We start from the raw sequence: 13076 nt of genomic DNA on the forward strand, positions 1-13076 counted from the left end.
GTCGGGCGGGAAGGTTAAAACGAGAGTCTCTACTGGGACAGACGAATGAATACAGAATCGGTCTGATCAGCGCTCTGCTAGCGGGGCATGGGTTGCTGAAGGGTCTTCGAGGGTCTCTTGGCCCCAGGCAGGTCGGAAATGTAGGAGGCATTTCAGTGAAACAGGTGCCTCTGACACCCGGGCGGAACCACGCAGCGTGGGCCAACAGGAAATAGAACTATGGAGTGAAATTGGACCTAGGGCCCAAGTCGAAGGAGCTGAAATAATGCCCTCTGGAAAGTGGGGTGATCGCTTCTGCATCTGCTCCAGAAAAGCCGGCCCAGATACGATTAGTATAACACCCTCGTCACATGCCCTGGACGAGAATGCGAGAAGGAATTATTTCTACCAGTTTTTAAGCTCAGCAACAAAAAAGCAGAGACAAAAGCCACAGAATATGCTTAAGCTCTGTTTCAACGACACAGGGATATTGCGCCTAAGCGGCCTATAAAGCACGGGGTGGTTTATAAAGGATAAACCTTCGTTGTTTGGAGAAGACAGATCAGACGGCTTTTTTATAAAGTTTAAAAAAAAAAAAATCGCAGGGGAATGGAAAGGTGTGGGAAAGAAAGAAAAGGGGACAGCACATCGCCCGATCCGAGTGTGAACTCGCAAGGGGCGGCCAGCAGCTTCGAGGGACCCACGGATTTGGGGTTACCTGCGCTGCTTCGAGAAACATCCACAAACACAAAACCAGCCTAACTCGTTCTCGCCCTGCGGGTTGGCCATAACCCCAAAATCCTGGGAGTCAATGACTCGCTCACGTATTTTCTATTTTGCTCTCATATTCAAACGACTCTGGCGAGTGCCCATCCTCGGGGATTCTGCTACGGACGCCGCTTAGTGGCCACTCGCGAAGTTCTAGGTTATTAACTCGCTGATCCAGGAAGAACAAATATGGTTCCTTGGTTTTATTAGCTCTCTCTTGAATATATTGTTTTCTTCCCTCTATGGAGAAATACTTCTTCTTGTTTTTTTTGGTCACATAAGATGAGTCATTTTTGCACTTTTAATTCTCTCCCCATGAATCTTACGATAACACTAAAGTAACTACAGTGCCCTTGGCAGGACAAGAACTATAACTTAACCATTCAAACATAATCACTAATTTATCCGGGGTCCGCCGACTTTCAGCGTTGGAAAGGACTCTAAAATTCTTCTCCTCCGGTACTAGAGAACATAAGGACAGGAGAGGCGGAACAGGGTCCAGGATGCACGACCTCGGGAGGAGAGTGAGAGGGCCCGAACGGAGCAGGGAAGACGGGGCAGAGTGTGGACAGATCGACCGGAAACAACAGACACATGGAGTAAATTACATAGTGCAAATTATCTAGTAAGAAGAGAAGCGTTATAGAAGGGAAGACGAAGTAGACGAGAGCAAGCAGTAATTCAGGAGTCCTGGGGGGTGGTTACGGTTTGAAACGGGGTGATCGGAGTGGGCCTCGAGTAAAAGTGCGAAGGCTTGGCGTGTCACGGGAAGCAGCCGCTGGGAGGCACAGAGGACCTTAACGAGCTACTTTGCCTCCTGCTGACTCGGTAGCCCCATTTTTGCTACTAAAATAATGATGCTGCTCAAATAAGGGCGTTATTATTTACACTGACAGTGATTATTACTCTAAGTAACATTTCAGTCACGTGATCATTTGGAGTGGTGCAGAGGGCGATGGAGGGAAGGCCTAGGCTGCAGTGTGGAAATCTTCGGGCTCCGTTCTCCTGTGTGGAATCAAGTTAGCATTTTCCGAACTTCGCCTGGGATATTAAAAACGATGAGCACAAAAACCTTACAAATTATATAAATACGAATTTATTCCTAATGTTCCTACATCATCTATTGTTTTAAATGCTCTTTAAAATTTCCTTCTATACGTTGTCCAAGCTGATACCATTTGCTTTATAGATCACGGGACCCCGGAAGGCAAGAACTAGTCTACTTAACTATTTTTAAATGTCTGCATGATGTCACACGTAGGCCGATATGTAACAAGAAGTATCTCTTTTTTCCTATAACGTGAACCTTTTTTTTTTTTAACACAACACCTCAAAGTGTTTAACAAAAAGTTTTACACGTTTTCAAAGCACCTTCAGGGGCAGACAAGGAGTGCAGGGAGACGCAACAAGATGCACAGGCGTCAGAAATGACCTGTCTGCGTGTCTGGATTCAGCCTGACCATGTCAGCTTTGGCTGAATCACTTAGCATCTCCAAACTTGAGGTACTTCACCGGGGAAAACTCGAAAAATAATACCTATCTATCCCCGAGGATTCGTGTAAATGAGCTAAAAGCTGCAGAAGTACCTGGCACAGTGCCTGACTCATACAAGGCATTAAATAAATGTTAGTTTTCTCTTCGCCAAATCTTCTCCCAGGCCCCTGCATCCCAATCCGCCTCCCCACCCCCCACGCACACACACTTCATCAGTGAGTAAATAAATGTCTTGCTTTAAACTGCAAGCAGCGTGTAAGAGAGAGCCAAGATTTAACTCCACCCCACCAGCCCTGGCGACCTCTCAGCCGTGGAGTCCCTGGTTATTTCCTTTCTCAAGGAGGAGACACTATTCCAGTTTGACACATCCCTTCCTGGACATACTCTCAGAATTCCCTAAGGTTCTTATCGTGGCTAATGGATAACAATGCAGAGACTATGGCAGTGAATAATCACTCTCTCTGAGCTAAAAACTTCCTTTATTGACTTCTCTCACTTCCCGTCAGCATTTTGCTGCCAAATCAACCTCTTGTTCTAGGCAACTATTAAAAGTAATTCTCTGGGGACTGAAAAACACACTTGGCCTTCAACAGCAAATCACAGTAACTTCAATTACTAGCCACTTGTAGACTAGTAGAACGGTTACACTCGGAATATGTGTAAAATTAAATTGTTTACGTTTCTATTTCCTTCCTTAACCCTTAAAAGGAAAACAGGAGTGAAGAGATATTTCTTAGTTATTCTTTCTACAAGATGATCTGGATAATAGTAATATTATGTCAACAAAAAATTTACTTAGTATCTAGAATGAAAGTATCAATTGTTCTTCGAAGAAAGAGAAACTGAAAGCAATATGACAATAGCTTCTTCTTGTGGCTTGCAGTTAAACAGCATGACATTTTCTATTATGTAGCAGTGTCTTGTGTACTGCTCTATCCTAAGCACATAGCTCAGCGCCTAGAAGACAGTTGACAGTCGGTCAAATTTTACTGAACAAAAGAAATAAATTACCATTTGGTTTTATACCCAGGACCAACGTATGACCTGTAGCCCCCCCCCAAAAGAAAAAACACACAACCCCACTACGTGTGACCCGCATCCACAACACCGGAATCTAAGATTCCCGTTCAGAAGAGTAGCTACGACAGCCTCTTTTTGAGGCAATTCTGCTTACTTTGGCACATTACTCCCCTCTACAGTTTTCCTCCTTCTGGTTTGTACCAAGGATATTTGTATAAATACAGAATCTTTGTTGCTTAGTAATTCATCTGCTCCAGCTGCTTGCGTTCTGTTCCCAATCGAAATTCTCGGTTTTCAGCCTCCTCGTCCTTTTTGAGTTCGGTGGATTGGCCGGGCTCGCCCTTCCCGCCATCTCCACGGCACTGGGCTCCAAGCTCCCACACGCTGTTCCTCTTTTTGCTTTTTTTGGGGGGGTTATTTGCGATTGTGCAGTACGTAACCTATCGGCACTCATCGACAAGCGCTCGCTGATTCACAGAGCATCACCCCGCCCCACCTCCCACCCTAGTTCCAAAATTCTCTAGCTTTGAGTCAGGGCAGGGTTACCCCGAAGTCACAGAGGGGACCTGGAGAGAATTCAGAGGGCTAGAAGCCCAAGGAAAATCACAGAAGCATGGGTGGGTAGATAGGGAAATATCATCCCGTCAGAGGTAAGAGCGTGTGGGAAAGCTGATCGCCAGCTGTCACTGCTAATTCGCTTTAAAGTGTCACTAACCACACATGCGCCTTTTCCGGGCTCATTCTCACTGTGCTCCTTCCCATGCCATATACTCGTCTGTCCCTTTCCCACAGCTGTTTCTCTTCTTTCTTACTGTTCCTCCAAAAGGGACAATAAACAATTTCCTAGCCGCTCATCATCGTAAACCCCGACATGTTCAATTACCCCTGCTCCGTTTATGCAGCACGGCGGGCCCATAAACTCCTCCCTCGCCAGTGACCCGCCTCACACAAAATTCTCGCTTCCCCGTTTCCTCTGCTGAGACGGGTGCTTCCTAAAGGGCCACACCTGCCGTCTTCCTCCTGTGTAGGAGCTGCGTCTCCCGACCCCAGGACACGCCGGGGACTCCTTACCTGGAAGGCAGTTGCACTCGAAAGTGAAGTCGCCTGTCTGCCGGCAGGTGCCTCCATTGACACAGGGGGAGGGGGCGCAGGGCACGTAGAGGCTTTCGCAGTGCTGGCCCGTGAAGCCCGGGGGGCACTGGCACTGATAGGAGCCGGGCAGGTTGACGCAGGTGCCACCATGCTGGCACTGTCCTGGAACGTCACACTCGTTGACGTCGGCCTCACACTTCTGTCCCGTGAAGCCTGCGAGGCATCTGCAGGAGAACTGGTTGGCCACGGTGGTACAGGTACTTCCGTTTGCACAGGGGTGGGACAGGCAGGCGTCAGTCCACTCACACAGCTTCCCTGGAGGAGCGAGAACTGAACTCAGCCCTGCCCACGGAAATGGCGGTCAGCCCCAAGCTCGCCACCCCCTCTCCCACCCAGCAGGGGACGTCAGGGAGCTGTCGTGTGGAGGATCCCTAAGCTCTTTGAATTTGACATGGAGGCAGAGCAGAGCCCCCCGCCCGGATCATGTGCTACAGGCACTTTCCAGGACCCTCAGCCGAGACACAAAGGCTCATGGCGAAGCACAGCCCTGAGGATTCCATCGGTCCCTGTAGCAAAGAAGGATCTGGACCCAACCACTGTCTCTTACTTCCTCGTCTCTGCATGAGCTGCTCCTCAGTTTAGAATGCCATCTTCCTTTCTGTTTACCTAGCGGACTCCCACTATGGTGACAACTCTGCTCAGAAGTCACCGCGGCTGAAAGTTATCCTAATGTCCCCCTCAGCTCCCCAAGTCTCTCCCTCCCTCCCAATGGCAGGGGCTGTATTCCTGTAGCAGGCTCTCGAATCCTGTCTTTTGAATGAATAACAGGTCCTGGCATTTTCCACCACATAGAGCGTGGATAGACAGACTTCTTAGAAGGTAGAAACAATACCACTTCTATTTCCTTTAAACACAACACACATGCGCACATATTCTTGGAGGCTTTATTAACTGTGGTCTTGCTAGAAATATTGCTTGATGCATTCGGAGAGGACGAAGAACCCCTGACTCCTGGTACATGACAACTAGACAAAACTAGAAGCTGTCTAGAAAGGTGACTCCTGTGGACTCTCCCAGGTAGGAAAGTACCAGAAGCAGCAGGAAGACTGATGTGCCAGATACTAGGCATGACTCAAAGGAAGCAAAGCAGATTCTCTGAAATAGAGAGGAAAAAACACCCCCATGCTACTAATACATTTGGTATTCATGTGACTTTTGGCTGTCATTGGCGTAAGCTTTTTTTAGAACTGAAGGAGTGAGAACCCCCTGCATTTACTAAAACTCCCATCGGTTGTCAAACTAAACATCCAAATCTTTGACCCCCACAGGGAAGCAAATGAGAGCCACGACAGCTTTTCTAAGAGAGAGAACGTGGTGACACGTGAGCACACAGAAGTGCTCTCTGCCCATCAAAGGGGAAAGGTGCAACAGAAGTTTGGGCACGGCACGGAGATCTCGGGGCGCTGAGCGGAGAGAAGGCACCTCTCATTCCACCGAGAGGCACTTACCTACAGTGGAGCGAGGTTAACACGGCCGCTTCTGGCAACCACGTGTACTGCAGTGCTGGCCGTAACCGAAACAGAAAGGTCCCTGACCTTGGTTTCCCGTAAGTGTTACGTGGTGTAGGTGCTCACTTCCTGCCCCTGTTTCTTCATCTAAGAGAAGAGATTAGCTAACAAGGTCTGGCTAGGAAGGGTCTGAGGCTATCGCAAAACCAAAAGGGTGAACTTGACCTGCGGTGATGCCTCAGGCGAGAGACGAAGGTGGTGCGTGTGCAAAGGAGGTCAGAAGCCTGCAGAACGCCAAGAAGAAACCCTTCCGGTGGCAAAGGGAAGGAGCTTTAATTCGGGGGTCGTTTCAGAGTGACACTTTAACTACGGAGAAGACTTTACTGCCGTTTCCGCTGGTCAGGATGAAAACGTTTTACACTGGCATGCCCTCCCCTCGCCTCGTCGAGCAAAACAGCTCAAAACTGATCATCGGGGGGAAATTAACCTCTTAACCGCTAACTCTTCAGTGACTCACAGCATCAGGGCTGTCAGTCGCGATGGAGATAATGTGTCACCCCTACCAACTCCTTTTAATGAAAAAGCAATAGAACGAGGATTCCAAACCAAGTGGGCCAGCCTCGTGTTCTGAGCACGTTTTTCATTTTTTGCTTATTAGGTTGACGGAATTGTTGGTGCAGTGGGGACAAAATGGTGAACGGTTCTGCTTTTCTCATCTAACTTAATAAACACGGTTCACAGAGGCTAACTGCCCGGAGGAACCATGAAAGGACCCCTAAGACAGAGCTTAAATAACATGGGGCGATCACCGATTCTAAAGCGGGCGTTCCTGGTGAAGGGGTGTGGGACAGCATGGAGGCAGCAGGAAATGGTGACAATGACGGCGTGACTAGAGCCAGGTGGTTGGGGGAGCTGAGGCTGAGAACAGGTGTAAGGTCTAGCCCGTGAAGGGCCCTGGAAGCAGTAAGAGCTCGCGGTTGACCCTGTGGAGGATGGAGCGTCATCGGGCACTGTCAGCAGGCGAGTCTGTGAGAAGAGCTGCGTATATAATGAAACATATGGCAATGTGACGGGTGAACGAGACAGGGAGATGGGAAAGGCAAGGAAGCGAGTTAGGAGGTGAGAGGCGACGGGCCCCTCAATCGCAGGGCAGAAGGGAAATGGGGAGGAGCAGACAGGTGAGAGGTACTCAGGGGAGGGGGCTGTGTGACTGAGTAAGTGGGGTAAGAACGAGGGGGGTAGGTTTCATCACCCATCAATGTCGACAGGTTGAGTTTGGGGCACCTGTTGAATTTCCAAGGATAATATGAAATAGACAGAACCGTGAGCCTGAACGTCAGGGTCAGGGAGAGCGAAGAGGGCGACTGGGAGAGTCGCCAGCAACTCACGAAGACAAAGACACGAGAATGTAATGAATGAGGACGAGGCGGCGCGGGCCAAAGGAACGCTTGGCGGTCAGGAAGCCCCGAGCGTCCAGGGAGAAGAGGACGTTTCGAGAAGCAAGTGACTGGTAAACGGCACGGACGGCTCCGCTGGGGACGGCGAAGGGTTCTGATCCCTGCTCCCGACAGGCGTACTTTAGAGAGTCACGTACCCCTGAGACTCTGACCCTCTTTCTTTCCCCTTCTCCCCTCTTAAAACTCTCAGAAGGAAGCTCGTGGAGCTGTCTGGGACATCGGTTCCTCACCACGGTGTCAAACGCGCCCCAGAGCCGGGGGACCCTTAAGAGCCCGATGTCTTTATTCAAGATCAAAAACGCTTAAATAAAGGCACCCGCTGAGGACAGGAAGCACGGGCCCGAGTCCGGGGTACCTGTGAAGCCGACTGGGCAGGTGCACGCGTAGTCCTCCCGGCTGAGCACGCGGCACGTGCCCCCGTTCTGACAGGAGGGCGAAGCGTAGCAGGGGTGGGCGGTGGAGTGCTGGCAGTCCTCGCCCGTGAACCCCGGGGCGCACTGGCACGTGGCTTTCCCCAGCAGGGCCTGGGCCACACACGTGCCACCGTGCTGGCAGCGGTTCCTCTCGCAGGGGTCTCGATGTTGACAGTACTCTCCCACGAAGCCCTCTGGACACCTGCGTGGGAAAGAGCGGAGTCCGTGAAAACGCTGCCTACGTCCAGAACCTTACAGGATGACGCAGTCCGTCCAAGAAAACGCTAGGCTGTGACTTGTGACACTGGCTCACTCTGGGAGCAGAAGTGCTTCGAACTTAACCACATACTCCCATGTCCTTTTGGGTCTAGGCTGGTGACAGGTCACCAGGTAGTGATCTAGCACGACTGCCATGGCCTGGCAAAACACAACACAGCTTTTCTCCGGTCCCTACAGGCTGGACGGGTGTGACAGCGCCTGTCTGTGCAGCGCTATTGAGAGCTGTCGGTTTAAACTCATTCGCTTTCTCCTTTTGACTAAGCCATTTGACAGGATGAAGACATTCCACGATGATGCATGGACTGACCCTCTATCCCCTCCAATTTCAAATATGATTTAAAAGCCCATATGTCTTCTCTCAAGCATTAAGAAACGATAAGCCCTGCCTTTCCTGTTTCCATTGAGACATTAATTGATCTATACCTAGATTTCTGGGTTATGTTTGGGGGTTGAGACTGCAAGAGAGAGAAAAGGGAAGTGCAGGCAGGGGGAGGGTTGACGGGGCTTTTTTACTTTTACTTAAATATGTTAATACATAAGTAGTAGGCAGCTCTTCTAACCCAATAAAAAAGCACAAAATGTAGCTAAAATAACATTAGAAACGATCCAGGTTACCCTACGGACACCACAGTGAAGAAAAGAAAAACAATTAAAGCAGAAGCTCGGATAACATTTTGCACATGGCGTCTTGAGGGAGCATTTTATGTGCCCCCCGCTGATTCACATCCCAAACGGTCTGCAACAGTTATGACAATTTTCTCTAAACAGCATTAGAAAGGCATGAAAAGTCTCCGTTTTCACAACGAAGAGGTCATTTAAACGGGACCTCTGAGAAGCAACTACAAGGAACGTGACTTCGACTCTAACTATAAAATTTAGCATTTCGCTGTCGCCCCAGATACTTGATTCAACTTATTTCTCCGGTTTGCTTTTCGGAGGATAGAAAACTATATCTACAATGCTGTTCCACCGTTACCTTAAAGATAACACGTTGAAACCCAAATCTTCCTCCTCAAAACCAGCTCCCATCTTGTGCCCAATCGGTGTGTCCACATTCTCCCAGTCGCCCAGACTGGGCTCATGCTCTACTCCTTCCCGTCTCTGCCAACCACGTCCAAGACGTTCAATGAGCCATTGGTTGGCAAGGTGAGGTCTTTAGAGGTCACGGTCATGGAGCAAAGGAGGAGGACCAGATATTAGGGAACTGAGACTATGCCCCGAAGAATCACACGGTAGCTAAGATGGCTGGAGGAGGAAACAGGGCTGGCAAGTTGTTACATAAGCGACCACAGCCACCCCACCCCTTCCCAGAGCTGTGCACCGTCACTCAGCGTGGCAGGGCCAGGAGCAGCTAGGGCGCCGAGCATCTTACGAGCGGGCGAAGCTAGAGAAGGGGAGGCGGTGAGCAGAGCGTGCGGCACGGGGACCGAGGCCGGCTGAAGGTGCCAGCGAGGACGGCAAGGAGTCTGTACCTCAGGTGGTCAGTGGGCCTGCTTGGGGTCCTGGTGCCGGGACCTTGGACAAGTTTCTTAACTTCGCCGACCATTAGTTCTCTCAGATTCTGAATAGTTAATAAGGCTACTTACATCATGGGGTTGTTGGCAGAGTCAAGTAACATCAAGTGTGTGAAAAACCTTATATTAAAAAGTTTTGCAAATGAAAAGCATGTTTTCTCGTTTTGCATTTATTGAGAAAAACACGATGCATTATTTAAATTATAGCTTGATCTGACAATAGAATACTTTTCTGATTTTTTTTTTAAGTAGGGGAGTAAAAATCGCCAATGTAGCAGCGCTAAAATTAACCCTGAGCTATATTAGTAAAAGCATTTGCAACTTATTCAGGAAATCTGTCATGGATAATGCTGAAAAGTGAACAACTGTCATTCACAATGACCGTCCTCTGGACGTGATGAAGTCTAGCCGACAACAGTAGATTCTCCCACATGGAAATTGTGTACCTTGTAAATAAAGGCGAACTTTTAAACACGGGTGGGCTTTGCCCAGCTTTGCTCCTGAACTATTATGCCAGCACCACCTCCCAAAACCATCACATGGCATCTGCTCAGAGAATGCAGACTCATGGGAATATCAGCATCGTAAACACATCGTGAAAACATTAAGGTTCCCAGGAAAACAAAAATGAAATACTATGAAAGGTTCTGAGGGCAAACAAAAGTGTTTCTGAATCATCTGTTATTAGGATTTAATTTACATTGTTGCTCCCTGTGTGAGAAAACAAGTTTCAACTAAGGTGTGTTTAAGAAACCGGGAAGAGGAGCGGTCGGCAGACTACAGCTGCGGGTCCCCTGGCCCGTGAGCTGAGAATGGCTTCCACGTTTTTAAATGGTTGGGGAAAAATTAAAAGAAGGATATTTCGTGACATCTGAAAAGGACGTGAAATTCAAATTCCGGCGTCCATAAATCAAGTCTTATTGGAACACACGCATACTCATTCATTCACGGACTGCCTCTGGCTACTTCTGCATTACAGTACAGGGCTGAACAGTTGCACTGAGACAATATGGCCCACGAAAGGATTCACTATCTGGTGCCTTACAGTTTGTCAGCTGAGTAAGAGAATATGTGAAGCCTAATTCTATAAATAACATCGATTTTGCTTATTAATGATGATGTTAATGATGATGAAAAAGAATGTTCTCATGTTTCCGCGCAGACTGTTACACTCATCATTCATGCAGCAAACATTTAGTAAGTGCCTATCACGTGACAGGCAGCGTTTTAGTGCTAGGTAAATCCTTCAACTCGTAGTTTACATTCTAATAGAAGACAAAAAAATTAATTAGTAAAATTCATAATTCGTTAGGTGGAGTTAAGAGCTCAGAAACCATAAACAGGAAAGGGGGATAAGGTATGAGATTGGGGACAGTGTTTCGGTTTTAAATAGGAAAACCAGAGAAGGCCTCTCAGAAGGCACAGGTAGGACCTGAACGCGGCGAGAGACCGGCCACGCGGGTATCAGGGGGAGGCGTGTTCAAGGCAGAGGGCAGAGCAAATGCAAAAGCCCTAAAACAGGGGACAGCCCTGGCACGTCTGAGGACCAGCTCTACGAAAGGGATTAAAAAGGGGAGTAGCAGAAAACGGATGAGAGCCGTAACCGGAAGGTGGACCGCGGCGGCTTCGGACTCCGTAAAGAAGGGTTTACTTACCAGTGAGACGGTACTTAGATGCGAGGTACAACTGACTTACTCTCCTAAAGCCACGTACAGAACCACGTCCTGTTTTTAGGTGCAACTAGACTTATTATTGGTATAATAAAGACCTAATTTCTTATTTCAAGAATTCCAGAGGGCTAGACATCAGCCTATTTTTTTTTTTTACCTTAAAACGTGTACAAGTCTCTTTTAACCTACATTTTTCACTAAGCCCCATTTCGTTTTGCAAATTCTTCTTCCTTCACAGCCAGACATCTGTAACTGCCGCCTAGTTTCACAAGTATTTTCCCTTTCTTTGACATCTACTTCTCACTTGTCCCCTTGCAACAAAATTTTCATTCCAATTGTTGCCTGGAAACTATGTGCTAAGAGCAATGACTTCCCCGAGTCAAGTTCAGTGGTCTCATCTGAGATTTCATCACAAGATCGCTAAAAACGTAAGTCCACCCAAAAAATTTGCAAAGAATGTTCACAGCAGTATTATTCATAACGGCAAAAAGTGGAAACAACCCAAATGCCCGCAAGCTGATGCCTGGATAAATAAAATGTGACACAGCCATACAGTGACACATTAGTTGGCCATAAAAAGGAATGAAGGTCCGATCCATGCTATGACCTCGATGAACCTTGAAAACATCATGCTAAGTGAAATAAGCAAGACACAAAAGGCCACATGTTGTATGATATCATTTTTATGAAATGTCCAGAACAGGCAAATCCATAGAGATAGAAAACATTAGTGTGACAAGGGGCTTAGAAGGGGGAGTGGAGAGTGACAACTAAGGACAAGAGAGGTTCTTGGAGGGGGTTGGGGGGAGAGAACAAAATGTTTCGAAAATAGATCATGGTGATAGTTACATATGTCTGTGAATATACTAAAATCCATTGACTTATACACGTTAAAAAGGTGAATTTAATAGTATGTGAATTATATCTTATTAAAAAAAAAATCTGCCTCCCTACAGTTTCCACCTACTGGCTTATCCCTGTCCTCTAGAACAAAAAGGAGCAAGCCTTCTGCTGTTACATGTAGCCCTTCGAGAAGGTGAAGATCGTTATGTTGACGCTGTGTGTTTTTTTTTTTTCCAGGATTCAGTGCTTTGGACTATTCCTCCATATAAAATTATTTCCAGACTTCCTCACCATTTTAGTGGCTCTTCTGTGCTTAAGATAACAATAGTAATAATAATGGTGACCAACATTTTTGAAGCACCTACTGTGAGTTATGTATTTGCTAAGCATTTTATGCTAGCATCTCTGGGTACTGCTCCCTACAACAGGCTGTTACATTAGGGTCTCCTTTCTGTGTGTGAGAACCTCGGAGCTTAGAAAGAGTATGATTTCTGGGCTAGGAGACACAGGGCAGAGGCATCACACACAGGTAAGACTCCTGGGCCTACGGACTTCGGCGAGAGGCTAGCCTACTCCCCCCGACTAGGTATTCTAGTTCGCCAAAAAAAAAAACAAAAGACAAAAAACAAAAAAAAACTCTTTGAAATGCGGGGCCCCAAATGGAAAAAAGCAGAGCACACGTGTTCTCACCAGTGCAGCCCACAGCTGGACCATCCATCACCTCTGTCTGGACACTTTGTTTCTCCTACTGCGGTCCAAAGCCGTGTTCACTTTTTTAGGAGCCACAAAACACTATTATGTGCTACTGAATACAGAGTCAGTTCAAAAGCCCAGAGCTTTTTTTATCCACGTGAACTACTTTCGTGCCATATTTCTCTCGTCCTGTACTGGTGGAACATGTTTTCGAACCCAATCAGCTCCTTGTAAGCCCACCGTGCTGAATCTTTACTGAGCTCAGTCTTGACTGAGACAGCTTTCACACTCTATTTGTATGATCGTAGAATTTCAGTGCTGGGCCATGTATCAAAAGTCAGTGGTC

General features: G+C 47.7%; 1 protein-coding gene across 1 annotated transcript in view; it reads right to left on the reverse strand.

The window, feature by feature from the left end:
* NOTCH2 (notch 2) overlaps positions 1-13076 on the reverse strand; it is a 123143-nt gene that overhangs the window by 76600 nt on the left and 33467 nt on the right. The window contains 2 exon segments of the mRNA XM_006919824.2: positions 4333-4668; positions 7674-7933. Coding sequence (XP_006919886.1) covers positions 4333-4668; positions 7674-7933 — 596 coding nt within the window.

Source organism: Pteropus alecto, unplaced genomic scaffold (genome assembly GCF_000325575.1).
Source record: "Pteropus alecto unplaced genomic scaffold, ASM32557v1 scaffold106, whole genome shotgun sequence".
Classification (NCBI taxonomy): Eukaryota; Metazoa; Chordata; class Mammalia; order Chiroptera; family Pteropodidae; genus Pteropus; species Pteropus alecto.